Source organism: Pygocentrus nattereri, chromosome 4 (genome assembly GCF_015220715.1).
Source record: "Pygocentrus nattereri isolate fPygNat1 chromosome 4, fPygNat1.pri, whole genome shotgun sequence".
NCBI lineage: Eukaryota > Metazoa > Chordata > Actinopteri > Characiformes > Serrasalmidae > Pygocentrus > Pygocentrus nattereri.
Genome location: NC_051214.1, coordinates 7,325,944 through 7,350,955, shown reverse-complemented (window position 1 = coordinate 7,350,955; position 25,012 = coordinate 7,325,944). Strand labels below are relative to the sequence as shown.

General features: G+C 41.1%; 2 protein-coding genes and 1 long non-coding RNA gene across 3 annotated transcripts in view; all 3 read left to right on the top strand.

Moving 5' to 3' along the window:
• The window catches only part of LOC119263168 (obscurin-like), a 34,245-nt gene extending 25,515 nt beyond the window's left edge, over nt 1–8,730 (top strand). Inside the window, exons 5-8 of the mRNA XM_037537485.1 lie at nt 881–1,195; nt 7,610–7,924; nt 8,443–8,532; nt 8,618–8,730. Of these exons, the coding sequence (XP_037393382.1) occupies nt 881–1,195; nt 7,610–7,924; nt 8,443–8,532; nt 8,618–8,667 (770 nt within the window). The 3' untranslated portion in view covers nt 8,668–8,730. The remainder of the gene's footprint in view (nt 1–880; nt 1,196–7,609; nt 7,925–8,442; nt 8,533–8,617) is intronic.
• Nucleotides 8,731–11,477: 2,747 nt separating this feature from the next.
• On the top strand, nt 11,478–17,316 carry LOC119263231 (obscurin-like). Its single transcript, XM_037537834.1, has 7 exons — nt 11,478–11,620; nt 12,182–12,490; nt 13,882–14,196; nt 15,541–15,855; nt 16,265–16,348; nt 16,476–16,540; nt 17,212–17,316. The coding sequence occupies exons 1-7, from the start codon at nt 11,572–11,574 to the stop codon at nt 17,314–17,316; spliced, it is 1,242 nt and encodes a 413-aa protein (XP_037393731.1). The 5' UTR covers nt 11,478–11,571.
• A 5,013-nt stretch (nt 17,317–22,329) lies between these two features.
• Nucleotides 22,330–24,460, top strand: LOC119263288. Its single transcript, XR_005130225.1, has 3 exons — nt 22,330–22,409; nt 23,930–24,013; nt 24,097–24,460. It is a non-coding gene; the product is annotated as an uncharacterized LOC119263288 (long non-coding RNA).
• Nucleotides 24,461–25,012: the final 552 nt, after the last annotated feature.

Here is a 25,012-nt window from a genome sequence, read left to right as displayed (position 1 = left end):
GTGTTTCTTAGCCCATGCAATGATTTCCACTGGAGGATCATATCTGTTTTTAATGCAGTGCCATCTCAGGGCCCAAAGAACTTGGCCAGTAAATTTTGGCTTTTGGCTTTGTCCCTACATACAGAGGTTTCTCCAGATTCTTTTAATGTTATAACGCACCATAGATGATGAAAAGCAAAAGTTCTTTATTGCTGAGAAACATTATTCTTGATTTGATGATGCAGTCTTTCACAGAGTGGTGACCCCCTCCCCAACTTTGCTTCTAATCGGCTCTTTTTGTGCTCAATCATGTTACTGACCTGTTGCCAATGAACTACCAGGTGCTTTTTTAAGCACTACACAACTTTACCAGCCTTTTTTTGTCCCCGTCCCAATTTTTTTGGCATCAAATTCAAAATGGACACAGATTTTTCAAAAAACAAGTCTTTGAAGCAATCAAAGCAAACAATGAGATATAGAGTTTAAATGATTTGCATATCATTGTATTTTGTTTTTATTTATATATCACACAGCATCCCAACTGTTTTGGAAATGGGGTTGTAAGTTAATACAATTTTCCCCCCATGTCATTTCTGACCATTTCTATTGGTCCACTTGTTCTGATATTTTGAGGAAAGGACAGCTCCCGTGTGCAAATAATGCTGAAAATTTTAAACCGAAAAATGAAATTGTGATACATGGAGGGTTTTTTGGACAGCAGCAAGGTGCTTCTGATATAAATAGAACTTTCTTCATCAAAGAATTTTGATATTTTGATTGATATCAAGAAGTGACCCATCAAAGCTGTGTGTTGACATCAAATATTTAAAATAAAAACTGTAATCATGATGTCAAACAAAGAGTAGATAATCAATCTGATCTGACTGATGTGTTTCTACAGGCTGCCCTCTGGAAAACAGAGGAGAAGTACTGAATATCACAGCTCATGCAGGAGGGTCAGCACTTCTGCCCTGCTACTGCCCTGACCTACACACCAAAGTTAAGACATTCCGCTGGAAGAAACAAAACAGATCCACACACAAACAAGAAGAGATATCCAGTGAGAGTGGTCAGTACAGAGACAGAGTTCAGGTGTTTAATGGTCACTCTCCAGGAAATCTCTCTCTACTCATATCCCACCTGACTGAAGAGGATGGGGGAGATTATATCTGTGCTGTTAAAGGTTCACGTTTAACCATCATACTGACTGTAAAAGGTAAAACATTCCCAGTTTATATTCATAAATAATTTAAATCTTGTAATGAATGTATCTGTGCAGAAATCCAGCTCTTTGAGTTTTAAAGATCCCACCCCCTCATCACTGTTCACCTACAGTCATGTGTGAAAATGTGTAGACCTAAATGTCACCCATGCTATATGCACTAATGAAGCCCTATACCATCATGAACACTGGCTTTTGAACTGTGGACTGATAACAAGCTGAGAGGTCTTTAGCTCGGAGGACACGGTGTCCATGATTTCCAAAAATGAATTTAAGTGTCGATTCGTTGGGCTACAAGACACTTTTCTGCTTTCACTCAATACATTTAAAATGAGCCCAGAGAAGGTGGCAGCATTTATGGATCCTGTTTATATTTGATTTCTTCTTTGTATTTAGGAGTTTTAATTAGCATTTGTGGATGCAGCACTGAACTTTTTTCACAGACAGTGGTTTTCAGAAGTGTTTCTTAGCCCATGCAATGATTTCCACTGGAGGATTATATCTGGTTTTAATGCAGTGCCATCTCAGGGCCCAAAGAACTTGGCCAGTAAATTCTGGCTTTTGGCCTTGTCCCTACATACAGAGGTTTCTCCAGATTCTTTTAATGTTATAAGGCACCATAGATGATGAAAAGCAAAAGTTCTTTATTGCTGAGAAACATTATTCTTGATTTGATGATGCAGTCTTTCACAGAGTGGTGACCCCCTCCCCAACTTTACTTCTAATCGGCTCTTTTTGTGCTCAATCATGTTACTGACCTGTTGCCAATGAACTACCAGGTGCTTTTTTAAGCACTACACAACTTTACCAGCCTTTTTTTGTCCCCGTCCCAATTTTTTTGGCATCAAATTCAAAATGGACACAGATTTAAAAAAAAAACAAGTCTTTGAAGCAATCAAAGCAAACAATGAGATATAGAGTTTAAATGATTTGCATATCATTGCATTTTGTTTTTATTTATATATCACACAGCATCCCAACTGTTTTGGAAATGGGGTTGTAAGTTAATACAATTTTCCCCCCATGTCATTTCTGACCATTTCTATTGGTCCACTTGTTCTGATATTTTGAGGAAAGGACAGCTCCCGTGTGCAAATAATGCTGAAAATTTTAAACCGAAAAATGAAATTGTGATACATGGAGGGTTTTTTGGACAGCAGCAAGGTGCTTCTGATATAAATAGAACTTTCTTCATCAAAGAATTTTGATATTTTGATTGATATCAAGAAGTGACCCATCAAAGCTGTGTGTTGACATCAAATATTTAAAATAAAAACTGTAATCATGATGTCAAACAAAGAGTAGATAATCAATCTGATCTGACTGATGTGTTTCTACAGGCTGCCCTCTGGAAAACAGAGGAGAAGTACTGAATATCACAGCTCATGCAGGACAGTCAGTACTGCTGCCCTGCTACTGCACTGACCAACACATCACACCCGAGACATTCAGCTGGAAGAAAGACAACAAAGACACATGGGAAGTGATATCCAGTGGGAGTGTCAGTACAGAGACAGAGTTCAGCTGGTTAATGGTCACTCTCCAGGAAACGTCTCTCTACTCATATCACACCTGGCTGAAGAGGATGGAGGAGATTATCAGTGCTCTGTTGAAGGTGCTCATTTAATCATCAGACTGACTGTAAAAGGTAAAACACTGACTCAGTTTTCATTCATAACACATTTCAAATCTTATAATGAAACGTATCTGCATAGAAAACCAGTGTGAGTTTTAAACATTCCACCCCTCATCTCTGTTCACCTACAGTCATGTGAGAAAATGTGTACACCCTGTTCAAATCACCCCCAAACAAAGTTAAAATAAAACAGACCGGCGTTTAACTGTCTGAACTCTGACCTCTCTTCTTCTGGACATTAGACTGTCTGTTCGCTGCATGTTATTAAGACTCGTCTAAACACAGATTCTTACTCTCTTATCTTCTTTGGTTTTCATATACGGATAATCTTTTCATCTTTTAATTATTTAATGTGTGTATGTGTGGATCTGATGTCTCATTGTATGTGCCTGTTTTGCTCCTATTACTTTTGTTATTATTCTTTATTATGAGTATTTTTACATTTGCTTTGTTTATTTTGTGTAATGCCTCTCCATGGATCACCACCTTATCGTGGTGGAGAGGTTTGTGTGCTTGAAGGACCCTAGGAGCTATGTTGTCTGGAGCAAAAGCTCCTGGTAGGGTCTCCCATGGCAAACTGGTCCTAGGTGACAGGCCAGACAAAGTGTGATCCATAACCACCCCTATGAGGACAACAAAGCAGGACTCGTGTACCCTGCCCGGATCAGGGTTACCGGGGCCCCACCCTGGAGCCAGGCCTGGGGGAGGGGCTCGCCAGCGAGCGTCTGGTGGCCGGGCATTCACTCATGGTGCCCGACCGGGCCCAGCCCGAAGGAGCTACATGAGTCCCCCCTCCCATCGACCCACCACCGATGGGAGGGGCAGTAGTAGGGGTGCGGTGCATTGTGGATCGGGCAGTGTCCGAAGGCGTGGGCCTTGGCGTTCTGATCCTCGGTTGCTGAAACTGGCTTTTGGAACTTGGAACGTTACCTCACTGGCGGGGAAGGAGCCTGAGTTGGTGCGCGAGGTCGAGAGATACCGGCTAGATATAGTCGGGCTCACCTCAACACACAGCTTGGGCTCTGGGTCCAATCTCCTTGAGAGGGGCTGGACTTTTTTCTTTTCTGGAGTTGCCCATGGTGAGAGGCGGCGGGCAGGTGTGGGCTTTCTCATAGCCCCTCGACTCGGCGCCTGTATGTTGGGGTTTTCCCCGGTGGATGAGAGGGTAGCTTCCCTACGCCTTCGGGTTGGGGAACGGGTCCTGACTGTTGTCTGTGCTTATGCACCGAACAGCAGTTCAGAATACCCAGCCTTCATAGAGTCCTTGGAAGGGGTGCTTGAAAGTGCTCCTCCTGGAGACTCGATTGTCCTACTGGGGGACTTCAACGCTCACGTGGGCAACGACAGTAAGACCTGGAGGGGTGTGATTGGGAGGAATGGCCTCTCTGATCTGAACCCGAGTGGTGTTCAGTTTTTGGACTTCTGTGCAAACCACAGTTTGTCCATAACGAACACCATGTTTGAACACAAGGATGTCCATAAGTGCACATGGCACCAGGACACCCTAGGCCGCAGTTCAATGATTGACTTTGTAGTCGTGTCAGCGGACTTGCGGCCATGTGTACTGGACACTCGGGTAAAGAGAGGAGCTGAGCTGTCAACTGATCACCACCTGGTGGTGAGTTGGATCAGGTGGTGGGGGAAGATGCCAGTCAGACCAGGCAAACCCAAACGTATAGTGAGGGTTTGCTGGGAACGTCTGGCAGAAGAACCTGTCAGATTGATCTTCAACTCACACCTCCGTCAGAACTTTGACCAGATATCGGGGGAGGTGGGGGACATTGACTCAGAATGGGCCATGTTCCGCTCCTCCATTGTTGAAGCGGCTGACTGTAGCTGTGGTCGCAAGGTAGTTGGTGCCTGTCGGGGCGGTAATCCTCGAACCCGGTGGTGGACACCCCAGGTGAGAGATGCCGTCAAGCTGAAGAAGGAGTCCTACCAGACATGCTTGGCCTGTAGGACACCAGAGGCAGCTGGCAGGTATCGAGAGGCCAAGCGATCTGCGGCTTCAGTCGTTGCCAAGGCAAAAACCCGGGTGTGGGAAGAGTTCGGTGAGGCCTTGGAAAGTGACTTTAAGTCGGCTCCGAAAAGATTCTGGCAAACCGTCAGGCGACTCAGAAGGGGAAAGCAGTGTGCCACTAGCACTGTATATAGTGGAGATGGTGTGCTGCTGACTTCGACTGAAGACGTCATTGGGCGGTGGAAGGAGTACTTTGAGGACCTTCTCAATCCCACCAACATGTTCTCCAGTGAGGAGGCAGAGTCTGGGGACACGGGAATAGGCTTGTCCATTACTGAGGCCGAAGTCGCTAAGGTAGTTAAAAAGCTCCTTGGCGGCAGGGCTGCAGGGGTGGATGAGATCCGTCCCGAGTTCCTCAAGGCTCTGGATGTTGTGGGGCTGTCTTGGCTGACACGCCTTTTCAACATTGCATGGACATCGGGGGTGGTGCCACTTGATTGGCAGACTGGGGTGGTGGTGCCTCTTTTTAAAAAGGGGGACCGGAGGGTGTGTTCCAACTACAGGGGAATCACACTCCTCAGCCTCCCTGGTAAGGTCTATGCAAGGGTACTGGAGAAGAGAGTCCGGCTTATAGTCGAACCTCGGATTCAGGAGGAGCAGTGCGGGTTCCGCCCTGGTCGTGGAACACTGGACCAACTCTTTACCCTCTCCAGGATTCTCGAGGGTTCATGGGAGTTTGCCCAACCAGTCCACATGTGCTTTGTGGATTTGGAGAAGGCATTCGACTGTGTTCCCCGGGGTATTCTGTGGGAGGTGCTTCGGGTGTATGGGGTACATGCCTCTTTGCTACGAGCCATTCAGGCCCTGTACAAACAAAGCAGGAGCTTGGTTCGCATGGCCGGCAGTAAGTCAGACTTTTTCCCAGTGAGAGTTGGACTCCGTCAGGGCTGCCCTTTGTCACCGATTCTATTCATAATTTTTATGGATAGAATTTCTAGGCGCAGTCAGGGGATGGAGGGTGTCCGGTTTGGTGACCTCAGGGTCACATCGCTGCTGTTTGCAGATGATGTGGTCCTATTGGGGACATCAGGCCGTGAACTTCAGCTTTCGCTGGATCGGTTTGCAGCCGAGTGTGAAGCGGCCGGGATGAGGATCAGTACCTCCAAATCCGAGGCCATGGTTCTCACGCGGGAAAGGGTGGAGAGCCCTCTCTGGGTCGGGGATGAGCTCTTGCCTCAAGTGGAGGAGTTTAAGTATCTTGGGGTCTTGTTCACGAGTGATGGTACAAGGGAGCGGGAGATTGACAGGCGGATTGGTGCTGGGTCAGCAGTGATGCGGGCTCTTTACCGGTCTGTTGTGGTAAAGAAAGAGCTGAGCCATAAGGCAAGGCTCTTGATTTACTGGTCGATCTATGTTCCCACCCTCACATATGGTCATGAGCTTTGGGTAATGACCGAAAGAACGAGATCGCGAATACAAGCGGCTGAAATGAGTTTCCTCCGCAGGGTGGCTGGACTCTCCCTTAGAGATAGGGTGAGAAGTTCGGTCATCCGGGAGGGACTCGGAGTAGAGCCGCTGCTTCTTCACGTCGAGAGGAGCCAGTTGAGGTGGTTCGGGCATCTTGTTAGGATGCCTCCTGGACGCCTCCCTTGGGAGGTGTCACAGGCAAGTCCACCGGGGAGGAGACCCCGGGGAAGACCCAGGACACGCTGGCGTGACTATATCGTCCAGCTGGCCTGGGAGCGCCTCGGAATCCCTCCCAGGGAGCTAGTGGAAGTGGCTGGGGAAAGGGAGGTCTGGGCTTCATTGCTCAGGATGCTGCCCCCGCGACCCGAACCCCAGAGAAGCGGAAGATGATGGATGGATGGATGGATGGATTTTGTGTAATGTTTTGAATAACTTTGTATCTTTTCTCTGGAAAAATGCTACAAAAATACAGACATACATACATTACTGAGTTATTGATATTATACAGACCTAAATCTATGTGCCAGTCAAAAATGGCTATTAGTACAAGTTCAGGGAACTTGGCCAGTAAATTCTGGCTTTTGGCCTTGTCCCTACATACAGAGGTTTCTCCAGATTCTTTTAATGTTATAATGATGAAAAGCAAAAGTTCTTTATTGCTGAGAAACATTATTCTTGATTTGATGATGCAGTCTTTCACAGAGTGGTGACCCCCTCCCCAACTTTACTTCTAATCGGCTCTTTTTGTGCTCAATCATGTTACTGACCTGTTGCCAATGAACTACCAGGTGCTTTTTTAAGCACTACACAACTTTACCAGCCTTTTTTGTCCCCGTCCCAATTTTTTTGGCATCAAATTCAAAATGGACACAGATTTTTCAAAAAACAAGTCTTTGAAGCAATCAAAGCAAACAATGAGATATAGAGTTTAAATGATTTGCATATCATTGTATTTTGTTTTTATTTATATATCACACAGCATCCCAACTGTTTTGGAAATGGGGTTGTAAGTTAATACAATTTTCCCCCATGTCATTTCTGACCATTTCTATTGGTCCACTTGTTCTGATATTTTGAGGAAAGGACAGCTCCCGTGTGCAAATAATGCTGAAAATTTTAAACCGAAAAATGAAATTGTGATACATGGAGGGTTTTTGGACAGCAGCAAGGTGCTTCTGATATAAATAGAACTTTCTTCATCAAAGAATTTTGATATTTTGATTGATATCAAAAAGTGACCCGTCAAAGCTGTGTGTTGACATCAAATATTTAAAATAAAAACTGTAATCATGATGTCAAACAAAGAGTAGATAATCAATCTGATCTGACTGATGTGTTTCTACAGGCTGCCCTCTGGAAAACAGAGGAGAAGTACTGAATATCACAGCTCATGCAGGAGGGTCAGCACTGCTGCCCTGCTACTGCCCTGACCTACACACCAAAGTTAAGACATTCCGCTGGAAGAAACAAAACAGATCCACACACAAACAAGAAGAGATATCCAGTGAGAGTGGTCAGTACAGAGACAGAGTTCAGATGTTTAATGGTCACTCTCCAGGAAATCTCTCTCTACTCATATCCCACCTGACTGAAGAGGATGGGGGAGATTATATCTGTGCTGTTGAAGGTTCACGTTTAACCATCAAACTGACTGTAAAAGGTAAAACATTCCCAGTTTATATTCATAAATAATTTTAATCTTTTAATGAATGTATCTGTGCAGAAATCCAGCTCTTTGAGTTTTAAAGATCCCACCCCTTCATCACTGTTCACCTACAGTCATGTGTGAAAATGTGTAGACTCCATTCAAATGACAGGTTTGGTCGATTTTCTAAGAGAAACTTATTATAATAATCCTCTGAGAGAGCACACTCAATGTAAAGTCACAATTTTTTTCTGATTTTAACATAATGGAAAAAGAAAAAAAAAACATAAAATATGTCCCATTTAAAAAGTTTGACACCTTTTATATTCAATTTCTTTTCCCTATGTTAAACTAAAATTAGCAGAAAAAAGCTATTTATTTATTTTTTGTGTAGAGGATGTGTTCACTTCATTTACTGTGAAACGAAATCAGAGACAGAAGATAATAAACACACACACACACATTTACGTTTAACAGTATTGATTATACGAGTCATAATAGGATGCTTTTTCAGCTTCTCCACCCTTTTTCAGCTTCTCTGCCCTTCGTCCCCTTTGCCTTGGTGACTGTGATCTTTCTCCACATTATAGTAGCTGTGGTTTATCACACCAAGAGGAACAAAGGTACAAACTACACAATCAAGCTGTTATAATCATACTAATATCCTTCTGTGCATGAATTAACGTCTGTTTTGCGAACATTTATCAGATCCTCACTACAGCACTGCCGATGGAGATGGAGTGGTCAGTCTGGAGTAGTGCACATGCTCTTCAGTGGAAAGAATTACATCCAGGCGCTGAACATATAGAAGCAAAACATACATCATAAAACAATCTGTTGCTTTTTATGTTTCATATTTATTAGTTTTGAAGTTTGTAGTTCTTCTTTTTATAACAACTATGTTTGTTTGCCTTGGTGTATCACACTGTATTATATTTTAGTAACTCTTTCATTGTGCATGTTTTATTTTTAATACAATATTGGTTGATCTAACATTTTAAGCTATTTTGAAATATTTTGGTTACTTTTTTATTAAAGCTTTTCATGGTCTGTACTGTAAATATTGACAGTTGCTGGAGACAATCAGTGGTTCATATTGTACATTTAGTCTTTTTTCCTTCGTTTGATATGTACCACAGTCCCCTAGTCTAGTGTCTCCCCTTATACACACACGGGAGTCTATTCATCAAAGCTGAGTAAGGATAAATCTGAATATTAACTGAGCATTATTTCTTATCCATCAATTTTAGTTTCATTCATTACTTGCCAGTTTAAAGTGATGATGTTTCTGGAGGATCAAATCCACCTCTGGCTGGTTTGTGTATACATGTAAGCATAATGTTTTAACAACTTAATATCATTAATAATATTGTAATACCAGTACAAATAGCTGGATTTGCTCATGGAGCACAATCACGGTTAATGAAATACATTTAATGTAAAAGACATATGCAGGAAGGTAAACTGAGGTGTGATATTTTCACATGATATATAAAGGACTAGTTGGCAGTTTCTATGCCGTTTGCACTTGAACACAAATTACTTCTTGGACAATTTCATTGATTAAACAATGTGTAGTTGGTACATCTTGGGCGCTTGGATCTGCATCTTGTTCTATAAAGCTTATATAAATAAAGGTAGCTACCGTCATACATGGGGCATTTTACTGAATGTTTCTAGTATTTTATGAGCCACAATTTATCAATTTGCTCTGTGTAGTTTTTTCATATTCAATATATTTCTGCTCTGTTGGCCTTTAAATGAGTTAATTTTCCTTGCTTGTTTGTTTGTTGTTTTTACTTGAAACTGTGGTAAATAAACTCTGCATTTGGATCCAAACACTCTTGGTCTAGTGATACACCTGTGCATGAGGGAATATTCGGGTTGAAAACACTAGTGAAAAATCAACAAGCAGAAGCACAAAAATGGAATGCAAAAAGGGCAAAATAGGGCAGGAAAAGGGTCATAAACTGGGGTCAATCCAATAATCACACAAGAGACCGCTCAGTAGTTTCAGAGAAACAATACCTCACACTGATAGTATCTAAAGCCTGGGCATTTGTACTCTAAGCTAAAATGATACACAGGAGCAGACAGTTAGAATTCGGGAGACTGCGAGCGCTGATAGGAGCGTCAGGTGGAGTCCAGAGTCCAGGTGGTCTCCCAGCACATTCTGGGAGTTGGAGTTCGAGTCCGCTCAAGGAGTCAAATGCGTGACCGTGTTAAATTACATTACTTGCTTTAACAGATCACATTTTGTGTTAAACAAAGAAACATGAAGTACCTGACACATAAAATGAGACTTTAAAAGATGACTGTAACCAATAGGCCACAGTGGAGACCCACTCACCAACTATGCTGATAAGGTCAAATCTCACCAGGGTAGGCCAGATGTGCGTCAGGTAGGGGACAAAGTGGCAGTGGAGGGCAGCAATAGTGGCCTCCTGCAGCGTCTGAGGCTCTGGATCATGTACGTCTGAGGACAAATGACAAAACAGAAACTCCCCAGTTCAAAAGATTAGTTCAAAACTGTTCAATACGAAGTCGTCAAGAAACAAAGGTGGAAAACATCCCTCCCGTGAGAATTGGCAGCCAAACATGCTCAGCTTTCTCTCACAGGAAGTGAGATATAACCACGCATATATAAATAAAGCACTCTGGGTCACTCATGCAGGTGTTTGTACCTCTGAGGCCACATCAGGTTTCCTGTCAGTGTGGCTAAACCCACTGAAAGTAGAGATGATAGATTAAAATAAACACAAAATGCAGTGAACTATATTAAAGTCAGAGCTGCCAGACATGGTATTAAAGTCAATAATTATTCTATCAAAGTGTATTAAAGTGTATATATTGGAGGACAGCAGGAGAGCAGAGGAACTGCCAGGGGAACATACCTGGAATCGCTTTCCTTGAGAATGAAGAGTTAAATAAGATGGCTGTAAACTGGGAAGATCATCTCTGCTTGATAAACCAGCATAGGTTATGTTTGGATGCTGGTATACTGGTCAACCAGCATGAACTATAATGGGTGACTAAAACAGTATCATCCAGCAGCAGGTCGGCAAAAACCAGCATAAACCAGCTTAGACCAGCATGGAATTCATGCTAGTATTGCACCTTTTGCTTTCTGCAAGAATGTGAGACACAAGAGTGGTGTCTTTATTTGGCCTTTTCATGAGTCCAATTGGGTGAAGTGCAAAACAGGAAACGGTCAGTGTTCTCACAACTCAGAGACCACCACGTCACTCTGTGTGGTTTGTGATTCTGAAGAAGCTGCTGCTAACGTCTCTAAAAGACAGAAGAGTTCCGGTCTAGCTGGTTTAAACACAGCTCCTGTGAGCTGCACGGACATTAGAGTGGGTTAGACTCCAGTGAAGACCTGCTGAGAGAGCTGTGGACTCAGTGTGGTATACAGGGCTAGTGTAGTGCTGGGTGTGGAGCGGTCAGTGTGCTGTGGACTCAGTGTGGTATACAGGGCTAGTGTAGTGCTGGGTGTGGAGAGGTCAGTGTGCTGTGTACTCAGTGTGGTATACAGGGCTAGTGTAGTGCTGGGTGTGGAGCGGTCAGTGTGCTGTGGACTCAGTGTGGTATACAGGGCTAGTGTAGTGCTGGGTGTGGAGCGGTCAGTGTGCTGTGGACTCAGTGTTGTTTTACTAGTGAGGATGTTGCTGACTTTCTATCTTCTCTTCATTGGGCTTCATGTCTCTGAAGGTGAGTGACTTATTTTATTCATGGGCTACAGACGCCTTGTATATCTACGTTTATGTGCCAGTCAACAACTGTAATTAGCACAAGCTCAATTTTTTACATTAAACTATTATGTACTCCATTACATACCGACTAAATGGCTATAGTTCAGATTAAATATATAGACTGAGGTAAAATTGGAACCGCGTGGAAACCGAGTGAGCTGGTAGACTTACACGCAGGCGGGCAGCGTAGTTTTTAAACAGGAGGCTCCGCCCCTTTTGGCTGAGAAGCCGTATTTAATTGGCCGATTGACAACGCTCTTGCCGATGACTGACAGCTCTGTCAACCTATAGAAAGACAGAGAGATCTGCGAGAGTAACGCACTCAAATACAGATTTAATAATAATCATAATAATAATAATAACACATAAATGCATCTAGTTTTAGATTTTCTATGAAAAAGATTGAATATTTTGGTTTATATCAAAAATGTATTTTGTAAAAGTTGTGGGTTGACGTTAAATGTATAAAATAAATAAATAAAACATCACGACGTCTGATCTGACTGATGTGTTTCTACAGGCTGCACTCTGGAAAACAGAGGAGAAGTACTGAATATAGCAGCTCATGCAGGAGGGTCAGTACTGCTGCCCTGCTACTGCACTGACCAACACACCACACCTGAGGAATTCAGCTGGAAGAAAGACAACAAAGACACATGGGAAGAGATATCCAGTGAGAGTGGTCAGTACAGAGCCAGAGTTCAGCTGGTTAATGGTCACTCTCCAGGAAACGTCTCTCTACTCATATCACACCTGACTGAAGAGGATGGAGGAGATTATCAGTGCTCTGTTGAAGGTGCTCATTTAATCATCAGACTGACTGTAAAAGGTAAAACACTGACTCAGTTTTCATTCATAACAAATTTCAAATCTTATAATGAAACGTATCTTCATAGAAAACCAGTGTGAGTTTTAAACATTCCACCCCTCATCTCTGTTCACCTACAGTCATGTGAGAAAATGTGTACACCCTGTTCAAATCACCCCCAAACAAAGTTAAAATAAAACAGACCGGCGTTTAACTGTCTGAACTCTGACCTCTCTTCTTCTGGACATTAGACCGTCTGTTCGCTGCATGTTATTAAGACTCGTCTAAACACAGATTCTTACTCTCTTATCTTCTTTAGTTTTCATATACGGATAATCTTTTAATCTTTTAATTATTTAATGTGTGTATGTGTGGATCTTATGTCTCATTGTATGTGCCTGTTTTGCTCCTATTACTTTTGTTATTATTCTTTATTATGAGTATTTTTACATTTGCTTTGTTTATTTTATGTAATGTTTTGTATAACTTTGTATCTTTTCTCTGGAAAAATGCTACAAAAATACAGACATACATACATTACTGAGTTATTGATATTATACAGACCTAAATCTATGTGCCAGTCAAAAATGGCTATTAGTACAAGTTCAGGGAACTTGGCCAGTAAATTCTGGCTTTTGGCCTTGTCCCTACATACAGAGGTTTCTCCAGATTCTTTTAATGTTATAAGGCACCATAGATGATGAAAAGCAAAAGTTCTTTATTGCTGAGAAACATTATTCTTGATTTGATGATGCAGTCTTTCACAGAGTGGTGACCCCCTCCCCAACTTTACTTCTAATCGGCTCTTTTGTGCTCAATCATGTTACTGACCTGTTGCTAATGAACTACCAGGTGCTTTTTTAAGCACTACACAACTTTACCAGCCTTTTTTTGTCCCCGTCCCAATTTTTTTGGCATCAAATTCAAAATGGACACAGATTTTTCAAAAAACAAGTCTTTGAAGCAATCAAAGCAAACAATGAGATATAGAGTTTAAATGATTTGCATATCATTGTATTTTGTTTTTATTTATATATCACACAGCATCCCAACTGTTTTGGAAATGGGGTTGTAAGTTAATACAATTTTCCCCCCATGTCATTTCTGACCATTTCTATTGGTCCACTTGCTCTGATATTTTGAGGAAAGGACAGCTCCCGTGTGCAAATAATGCTGAAAATTTTAAACCGAAAAATGAAATTGTGATACATGGAGGGTATTTTGGACAGCAGCAAGGTGCTTCTGATATAAATAGAACTTTCTTCATCAAAGAATTTTGATATTTTGATTGATATCAAAAAGTGACCCGTCAAAGCTGTGTGTTGACATCAAATATTTAAAATAAAAACTGTAATCATGATGTCAAACAAAGAGTAGATAATCAATCTGATCTGACTGATGTGTTTCTACAGGCTGCCGTCTGCAAAACAGAGGAGAAGTACTGAGTATCACAGCTCATACAGGAGGGTCAGTACTGCTGCCCTGCTACTGCACTGACGTACACACCAAAGTTAAGACATTCCGCTGGAAGAAACAAAACAGATCCACACACAAACAAGAAGAGGTATCCAGTGAGAGTGGTCAGTACAGAGACAGAGTTCAGATGTTTAATGGTCACTCTCCAGGAAATCTCTCTCTACTCATATCCCACCTGACTGAAGAGGATGGGGGAGATTATATCTGTGCTGTTAAAGGTTCACGTTTAACCATCAAACTGACTGTAAAAGGTAAAACATTCCCAGTTTATATTCATAAATAATTTAAATCTTTTAATGAATGTATCTGTGCAGAAATCCAGCTCTTTGAGTTTTAAAGATCCCACCCCCTCATCACTGCTCACCTACAGTCATGTGTGAAAATGTGTAGACTTAAATGTCACCCACGCTATATGCACTAATGAAGCCCTATACCATCATGAATACTGGCTTTTGAACTGTGCACTGATAACAAGCTGAGAGGTCTTTAGCTCGGAGGACACGGTGTCCATGATTTCCAAAAAGAAATTTAAGTGTCGATTCGTCGGATTCCAAGACACTTTTCTGCTTTCACTCAATACATTTAAAATGAGCCCAGAGAAGGTGGCAGCATTTATGGATCCTGTTTATATTTGATTTCTTCTTTGTATTTAGGAGTTTTAATTAGCATTTGTGGATGCAGCACTGAACTGTTTTCACAGACAGTGGTTTTCAGAAGTGTTTCTTAGCCCATGCAATGATTTCCACTGGAGGATTATATCTGTTTTTAATGCAGTGCCATCTCAGGGCCCAAAGAACTTGGCCAGTAAATTCTGGCTTTTGGCCTTGTCCCTACATACAGAGGTTTCTCCAGATTCTTTTAATGTTATAAGGCACCATAGATGATGAAAAGCAAAAGTTCTTTATTGCTGAGAAACATTATTCTTGATTTGATGATGCAGTCTTTCACAGAGTGGTGACCCCCTCCCCAACTTTACTTCTAATCGGCTCTTTTTGTGCTCAATCATGTTACTGACCTGTTGCCAATGAACTACCAGGTGCTTTTTTAAGCACTACACAACTTTACCAGCCTTTTTTTGTCCCTGTCCCAATTTTTTTGGCATCAAATTCAAAATGGACACAGATTTTTCAAAAAACAAGTCTTTGAAGCAATCAAAGCAAACAATGAGATATAGAGTTTAAATGATTTGCATATCATTGTATTTTGTTTTTATTTATATATCACACAGCATCCCAACTGTTTTGGAAATGGGGTTGTAAGTTAATACAATTTTCCCCCCATGTCATTTCTGACCATTTCTATTGGTCCACTTGTTCTGATATTTTGAGGAAAGGACAGCTCCCGTGTGCAAATAATGCTGAAAATTTTAAACCGAAAAATGAAATTGTGATACATGGAGGGTTTTTGGACAGCAGCAAGGTGCTTCTGATATAAATAGAACTTTCTTCATCAAAGAATTTTGATATTTTGATTGATATCAAGAAGTGACCCGTCAAAGCTGTGTGTTGACATCAAATATTTAAAATAAAAACTGTAATCATGATGTCAAACAAAGAGTAGATGATCAATCTGATCTGACTGATGTGTTTCTACAGGCTGCCGTCTGCAAAACAGAGGAGAAGTACTGAGTATCACAGCTCATACAGGAGGGTCAGCTCTGCTGCCCTGCTACTGCACTGACCTTCACACCAAAGTTAAGACATTCCGCTGGAAGAAACAAAACAGATCCACACACAAACAAGAAGAGGTATCCAGTGAGAGTGGTCAGTACAGAGACAGAGTTCAGCTGTTTAATGGTCACTCTCCAGGAAATCTCTCTCTACTCATATCCCACCTGACTGAAGAGGATGGGGGAGATTATATCTGTGCTGTTAAAGGTTCACGTTTAACCATCAAACTGACTGTAAAAGGTAAAACATTCCCAGTTTATATTCATAAATAATTTCAATCTTTTAATGAATGTATCTGTGCAGAAATCCAGCTCTTTGAGTTTTAAAGATCCCACCCCCTCATCACTGTTCACCTACAGTCATGTGTGAAAATGTGTAGACTCCATTCAAATGACAGGTTTAGTTTTCATTTTAGTCATTTTTCAGATTTTAACATATTGGAAAAAGAAAAAAAAAACATAAAATATGTCCCGTGTAAACAGTTTGACACATTTTATATTCAATTTCTTTTCCCTATGTTAAACTAAAATTAGCAGAAAAATGCTATATTTATTTTTTTGTGTAGAGCATGTGTTCACTTTATTTACTGTAAATATTTACTATATATATGTACAAATTTGCAAAGTCTCTCATTTTTTTCTTGACACAGGTTATTCCATTCATTTCTTCATCTTTATTCCTGTCCTTCTTTTCCTGTTGGGACTTGGAGGAGTCATCTACTGGAGATGCAGAGGTACACACACACACACACACACACACACATACACACACACACACACACACACACACACACACACACACACACACAGTTTAAATATGTACAGTATCTGTATCTCATTTTGTATCATTTCATTCTGCAGGACAGAGAAGAGGACAGACAGAGAGCGGAGAGCAAAGAAGGATGAAGAAAAAGCAGAAAACACAGGTGAGTTCATACATCCCGTCATACACTCACTGGCCACTTTATTAGGTACAACTAACTGTTCAACTGCTTGTTAACACAAATAGCTAATCAGCCAATCACACGGCCACAACTCAGCGCATTTAGGCGTGTAGAGGTGGTCAAGACAACCTGCTGAAGTGCAGACCGAGCATCAGAACGGGGAAGAAAGGGGATTTAAGGGACTTTGAACGTGGCCTGGTTGTTGGTGCCAGACGGGCTGGTCTGAGTATTTCAGAAACTGCTGATCTGCTGGGATTTTCACGCACAACCATCTCTAGGGTTTACAGAGAACAGTCAGAAATAGAGGAAATATCCAGTGAGCGGTCAGTTGTGTGGATGAAAATGCCTTGTTGATGTGAGAGGTCAGAGGAGAATGGGCAGACTGGTTCCAGATGATAGAAAGGCAACAGGAACTCAAATAACCAACCAAAATCTCTGAGGAACGTTTCCAACACCTTGTTGAAAGTGTGCCACAAAGAATTAAAGCAGTTCTGAAGGGAAAAGGGGTCCAATCTTTCACTAGCAAGGTGTATCTAATAAAGTGGCCGGTGAGTGTATCTCATCAAATCTGCTCCTGGTAGTTTAAGTCAAACTCTGAAGTGGTTTTAAAGGGTCAGTGTTGTGTGTTAATTATCATTTGTGATCCTCTACAGGATGAAGTGACATACTCTACTGTCGTCCACAGTAACACAACTAGAACAACCACAGTCACCCTCATCGGAGAAAAGACAGAATACGCCACCATCAGAGTGAACTAGTAACACCACTTCCTGTCTATTAAAAATGTGTACTGTATGCTATTTTTCTTTCTTTTTTTCTTTTCATCTTTTCATCTAAATGCATAAGTTTACACATAAATGAAGAGCAAATAAAAAAACACAATGAATCAGTCAAGCTGCAGTTGGGTTGTGGGGTTTGATTAATGAAAAAAAAAATCAACAACACACCTGTAACTTACAAAATTAAACCTTTCCAAATTGTCATTTTTTATTTTTATTTTGTGTTTTTGGCAACAGCAGACGACTCTAACGGTCATTTCATGTTTTAAATGTAAATGAAGTCATATTATGAATACAAATATCTTTCATGTGCGATATTTAACATTTTTAACATGAAACAAGCAGGTTAAGTGCAGAAAAAACAGCCCATTAATGGAAATATTAGCCATCTATAAGATCATCCATCCATTTTCAAAGCTGCTTCTCCCTCAGGGTCGTGGGGGTGGGGTGGGGGGGTAATTGAGCCTATCCCAGCGGTCATCGGGCGGAAGGCAGGATACACCCTGGACAGGTCGCCAGTCCATCGCATGGCAGACAGACAGACACAGACAGTCACTCACACCCAGGGGCAATTTAGCATGTCCAATTGGCCTGACTGCATGTCTTTGGACTGTGGGAGGAAACCCACGTAGACATGGGGAGAACATGCAAACTCCACACAGATCTATAAGATCAGACCTCAGAAAATCCTAAGGCTGAATCTCTAATGATTTACTGCTCTCTATATAGTGCACTATGTCCATTATGAAAATACACCCTAAATATTGTCCAGTATGAATTGTGCACACACAGCTGAATCCACAGTGGTTCAGATACAGTAGCTGTTATTTTAAGACTTACGTGCTGCACTTTGTAGGGAGAAGGGAGTCGATTAAGATTCTGCCTAAAACACTTTGCAGCAGCGTTGTGTCACCTGATCTGAATACTGCGTGCTGATTCGGCGTGCTGATGCTGAAACAGATTTATTGGGTTCTACTGGAGAACAGTGCTGGCGTTTGACTGTTTCTGCTGTAAATAGTGAGCTTGAAATGCCTTGACAATGTAAAATAACGGCTTTTGTGATGAAATGTATTAGAATGCGCTGTGTGGCAAATGAAGTTTTCAAATAAAGCTTTTAATCAATTTTATTTCTATATATCTTCTTTTCAGCCAAGTTAATCAGACAGCTATGAACAAAATCCACTGTTCTGATTGTTTCTTGTATGTCAAGGAATTTTGAGCCCAGTCTTTAGCATTAACCAGTAGCCCTACTTACTGTATTGATGTTTCCCCTCATAGCCATAGCTTAGCATAGCATATCCTAGCTTACTAGGCCCTGCTGTAATCCGTCTCATAACCTGTTTCCTAATGTCCATCTCTAGTCTGGTCTGGTTCATTACCTCATTCAGCTAAACCTCTTGATGTAAAAAGCAAAATGACTATAAGTTTTATAGCCTAGTTCTCTAAAACTAGAACAAACTGGTTGATGAACTAAGGACGTTGTTCCTAACTCTGTCCTGGTTAAGCAGCTTATTCAGTGGTGAACTTTCAGTTGAATGCACAGCTTGGCGACTTACCCAGGGGCTTTTTTTTACTACCTGGCAGTTTTCCAAGAATGGGAATCATATCTATCGAATATTTTATATGCAGGGTGGTTGAGCGACACCACAGTGCCATCCTTTCCAGCCTTCTCACCTCTTCTGCATAGTTATAACACTGTGTGATGTCAAGAATAAATTCTACTGAACTTTGACAACAATAACTTTAATGGTGATTAGAAATCAAAGCTTTGGCCACAATTCCATATCGAAATAAGGACAACTTGTCATTCATTAAAATGTGCAGGATAGTGATGCTCCAAAAAACCCTAAATATACATTTTAAATATAGACAGTAGCTGAGTTAAAGGCTCTTTGAGGCATTGTTAAATGGCACATCACTAAAGATGCTGCAAGTGATCTCATGACTTCAAATAGCAAATGTTCTCATCACATCCTCACACCATCAGGTCAATCATGTGGGAGGGGTGTAAGTTGGGGGGTGTATGTGTGTGGTCTGGGACACACAGTGTTGGTATTTCCAAAAAAAAAAGTTCTTTCAAAAAGGGTTCTGTGTGAACATCAGAGCACAGTCCAAGTTCTCTCACTGTGGCACAGCATTCATAAACAGGATGTATGTATGTAGCTGCATCATAGAGGCTCCACAGAAAGGACAGCCAAGGTTACACAAAGGCAGTGTGACGTCAGGTTGGTGTGTTTTTGAGTGACTACATTCACTCACTCCACATCTGATCAAAGGCCTTGTTGTTTCTCTTAGCAACACCACTGGACAGTTAGGATAGGGTCCTGTCTATTGGAATGAGGAGAGGCCCATCACTCTGAAATTGATGGTCACTTGAACATTTCAGACAGATCTGAAATCACTGGTAAAATTGAACAAAAACATTTTATTAGCATCTTTAACAATGCTGGAAAAAATGTTTTATCCTTCAAAAAGCAAATACAGGAATGTTTTACAGGCAAAAGCTGACAGATCAACACACAATGCACAGTTAATCAATTCAGTGTGGGCTATTGCAGCTCTGACTGTATGCTGTGTCTTGTGTGGTGGAGGAGAGGCGGAGTTAACGTGTTTGCTGTCTGCATTTGGTGATTGCTCCTCCCCTAATCATGGACAGCTAGTATTGTTTAGGGAGGAGTACTGACAGCATAAGACTGTCCATCTCTGAAAAGGACAGAGAGAGAGAGAGAGAGAGAGAGAGAGAGAGAGAGAGAGAGAGAGAGAGAGAGAGAGAGAGAGCATAGTCCAAATAGATGTTTGTTTGGTGTGTCAGTCTGTGTAAATAACTCTCTTGTGCAGTGGTTGTATTTGTGTCTCTGAGGCCTTGTCAGGTTTCCAGTCAGTGTAGGTCAGCAGCATCTTCTGGTCTAGCTGATTTAAACTCAGCTCCTGTGAGCTGCACGGACATTAGAGTGGGTTAGACTCCAGTGAAGAGCTGCTGAGAGAGCTGTGAACTCAGTGTGGTATACAGGGCTAGTGTAGTGCTGGGTGTGGAGCGGTCAGTGTGCTGTGTACTCAGTGTGGTATACAGGGCTAGTGTAGTGCTGGGTGTGGAGCGGTCAGTGTGCTGTGTACTCAGTGTGGTATACAGGGCTAGTGTAGTGCTGGGTGTGGAGCGGTCAGTGTGCTGTGTACTCAGTGTGGTATACAGGGCTAGTGTAGTGCTGGGTGTGGAGCGGTCAGTGTGCTGTGGACTCAGTGTGGTATACCGGGCTAGTGTAGTGCTGGGTGTGGAGCGGTCAGTGTGCTGTGAACTCAGTGTTGTTTTACTAGTGAGGATGTTGCTGATTTTCTATCTTCTCTTCATTGGGCTTCATGTCTCTAAAGGTGAGCGTCTTTTTTATCATTACTGAGTTACTGACATCATGCAAATTTAATTTATGAGCTGGTCAAAAATTGTGATTATATCTTTTTGATTTCATAAAAAGAGTTTAGAATTAATTTGGTATTTCTGATGTGTGTTTCTGCAGGCTGTGCTCTGATGGGAAGCGGTGGAACACAATTGACTATCACAGCCCAGACAGGAGGGTCAGTACTGCTGCCCTGCTACTGCACTGACCTAAACACTAAGCCTGAGGCATTGATCTGGAGAAAATACAACAGAAATAAATGGGAAGATATGTCCCTTAAGGGTGGTCAGTACAGAGACAGAGTTCAGCTGGTTACTGGTCACTCTCCAGGAAATCTCTCTCTACTCATATCACACCTGACTGAAGAGGATGGAGGAGATTACCACTGTGTTCTTAGTGGTTCATATATAAACATCAGACTGACTTTAAAAGGTAAAACACTCTCAGTTTATATTCTAACTGCATTTCAAAACTTCATTAATATTAATGAATGTAACAGTATAGAGAACCGACTCTATGAGTTTTCTAAGCACTGCCCCCCTCATCACTGCTCACCTCCAGTCGTGTGTAAAAGTTTGTGCACCCTGGTCAAACGACATGCATCATTGATTTTTAAAGTGAAAATAATTGACACGTCCTCTACAGAACACACGTCTGCACATTTTAATGCACAGTTACTGACTATTTGCTAAGTTTAACATCTTGGGGGAAACTTTCTCTGTGCAACGGTTCCAGCATATTTTACATTATTGTTAGATGTTATATATTAAATTAAAATTCACAGAACTTGTCATATTTAAGTGTGAGGATGTGTTCACTCATTTTCACTTTGAAATGATTTCATTTTTATGTATTTTCTCAATTCTAGGTTGAAAGCTCACACTTGTGTTTTGGTGTTTGTGTGTGTTTTTGTGTGTTTCAGTAAATGTCCAATTATTTCCCATTTCTCAAACATTCAAAAGCCAGTAAACACATAATAAACAAACAATTTGTTTTTTGTGATGCTTTTGGAGAAATCATTAAAGTTACCATTAAGAAACTATATGTAACACATAGAGATGATACATAGGATTTATCACATGGTATTATTGAGTGTTATATTTGCAGATAATTATTGAAAATCACTAAAATCAATTATATGATTAATATTAATAAATGCAGAAAATTATATATTATTTTAAAATAATAATGCGCTCAGGAATCCTTAAAATAAAATTTTCCAAACTTGGATATTAATCATATTATTATTCCTTCAGCTGGGTGGTTCATTTACATTTACAAATACTTGAGGTGTGTGTCTGAGAGGGGCTTATATTTTTATATAAATACTTACTTATACTACAGATCAGTCATAACATTAAATCCACCTCTTGTTTTTACTCTCCTTTCCACTGTATCAGCTCCACTTACCATCTAGAAGCACTTTGTAGTTCTAATTACAGACTGTAGTTCATCTTTACTGTGAATACTTTTTTAGCCCTTTTTTATTATTAATATACTCACCAAACACACAGCGCTGAAATACTTACAGTGAACTGCCTGCTGATGTTCTGCTCCTTCACTGACTATCAAATTCTTCTCTCTCTACAGAGGCTCCACCTACAACTACACCAACTAGGACAGTGGTCAATGTGCAGACCAGACCAGCCACTTCAACCACACATTCCTCTCAAAAGCCTGATGGTAAGTACAGCAAACTGACTGCAGCTGAACTGAACATTTGACTGCTTTCTTATTTTTTGTATGGAGTGTTTTAAATTCTGCACGTTCACTTCTTATTTTGTGGAATTGAACATGAAATGTGACCTGAGCAAAAGTTCTGACAGATTTTGTGTTTAATATTTTCTTTCTTTTCAATATGTTCAATAGCCCTGCAATGGACTGGCGACCTGTCCAGGGTGTATCCTGCCTTCCGCCCGAAGACTGCTGGGATAGGCTCCAGCATCCCCCCGCGACCCTGACGGAGAAGCGGCTTAGAAAATGGATGGATGGATGGGTGGATGGACGTTCAATAAGTTTAATATCTTAGGGGAAACTTTCCCTGTGCAGCAGTTCCAGCATATTTCACATTTTTGTTAGATGTTATATATTAAAGTAAAAATGACAGAGCGTGTCATATTTAAGTGTGTTCACTGTAAAGGATGTTCACTTAGGTTCATGTTGATATTATTTCTTCTTTATGTATTTTGTCAGTCCTAGGTTTCATGCTTTCATGTGTATTCCGGTAAAAATTGTCCAAATATTTCTGTGGCATGGGCCTGTCCCCAGCTGTGAAAGCCTGCAGGAAGGCGGGGCCTAAACTCAGAGTGGAGACAAAGCCCGTCAGGGAGAGGAAGGCAGCAAATGAGGGTAGGGGGCCAATGTTTGGGTGTGCACGAGTCCCAAGTCCCAAGCATCTGGGCAGCGCTTCTGGTCCTACAGTGAAAACAATCTAATTTGCTGAGTTTCCCGCCTTCGTGTTTCTTGTGTCCGTCATCGTCTCCTCTCTTGTGGCTGGTCGGGATTTGTGCGTCATCCCCCACTCGCTAGCAGATCTCTCCCCTGTCATCCTCATTGGGGTTCGTCACCATTCGGTGTTCAGGCCCTGCCTTCCTGCAGGCTCTCGTGGCCATCATTGGGGCCCGGGGTACAGGTGCCTGCTACAGTTTCCCATTTCTAAAACATCAGTCCAAAACCAGCTTTAGCAAGTGGATGAAACTTTAGTAAACTGAGCAGAATATGTAAATGGCCTAATTTTAGAAATCTCTACCCACTGTCAGAGAAGTTCTCACCCATTTTTGTAGCTTTTTATCTTGTTCCAATCCAGTTGGTCACTGTCCATGGTGCTGAACCTGCATCCTCCAGCTCAGCTTCAGCACCAATGTTGTGGACAATGATCTGAATGTGGCAGGTAGACACAATCTAGCTTCTCTCTGTGTCTCTGGAAAGAGCCGCTCCCTGTGAGGTTCCACTGTGTGGAATAAATGCACACTGTTCATGGAAATTGTCATGCCAACTGACATAAAATGTAATTAGAGGAAGATGATGTCGTTGTTTTGTAGCTGTGTTGGTAGCTGTTTAAAAACACACTGATATACAAATCTAATGAATGTTGTCCAGATTGTGTCCACATCTTTAAGAACATATGTAAATGCACTCAGATGATTAAATAAATACTCACTATGTGAGAGAAAAGGACTAAAATGACCCACTTCTTGTTCCAGAACCCTACATCCCCTTCGCCTTGGTCACTGTGATCTTTCTCCACATTATAGTAGCTGTGGTTTATCACACCAAGAGAACCAAAGGTACAAACTACACAGTCAAGCTGTTGTAATCATAATAATTTCTTGTGTCTTAATTTATCAAGTATTTTATTTATCTCTGTCAGATCCTGCCAGAGTTACCTACAGCACTGCTGATGGAGTGGTCAGTCTGGATTAGTGTATTTTTGCAACACTGGCATGACGTCACCATACAGAAGACAAAACCTCTTAAAATCACGAGTGGAAGAATTTCTCTGCTGGTGATGTTCATAAAGTGCCAAGATATGTATCTTATTTTTTAAGCTGAACTGCTAATGATACAATTGTAATATTGCACATTAAATGTGACATAATATGATGTATTATTATACATGTAATAGCATAATACTTTGACCTTTTATGTGGCCACGACCTGCCAGGAGGCCCAAGGTTTTATTACACACTTTTATAAGCCAACACAACCGGCTTTCATTAAAGTCCCTGTAGAGATTGAACAAAAAGCCTTAGTATGTAAAAAGACTGAGATTTTAGGGGTTAATATAACATTATTATTATTATTATTATTATTATTATTATTTCTGCTTCATGTATTTACATTTGTGCTCTGTAAAATTTCATTGTCTTAACTGGATAAATTTGACTTTTAATGATATCAAGAAAACATCAAAATTAAACCATTAAAAAAGACGCATCACTGATATTTTATGCGATTCTACATTTATGTGAATTTATGTGTAACTATGAATCAACAAGGATTATAAAAATGTTTTCCTTATTATTTATTTAACAAAACCATGTGTGTCATTATTATAGCCCCCCTTGCATTTCATACTTTGTGTCACCTTTGTTTGCCAACATAACAGCACTGAATCTTGAGAGCCCACTCCTCAATACAGAAGCTCTCCAGATCCTCCAGACTCCCAGACTTCTTTTTACAGTAGTGTTTAGGTCCAGGACAGGGATGATACACTTGAAATCTTTCATTTTGTGGTTATTCAACACTTTTTGTGTAGATATAGATGCTTGTTTTCATTACTGTTC

What these genes read in the sequence shown, in the direction of transcription:
- LOC119263231 (XM_037537834.1), top strand. Translation starts at nt 11,572, where the DNA reads ATGTTGCTGACTTTCTATCTTCTCTTCATTGGGCTTCATGTCTCTGAA. An exon ending in CATCAGACTGACTGTAAAAG is followed by an intron (nt 12,491 to 13,881) that starts GTAAAACACTGA and finishes GTGTTTCTACAG; the next exon opens with GCTGCCGTCTGCAAAACAGA. An exon ending in CATCAAACTGACTGTAAAAG is followed by an intron (nt 14,197 to 15,540) that starts GTAAAACATTCC and finishes GTGTTTCTACAG; the next exon opens with GCTGCCGTCTGCAAAACAGA.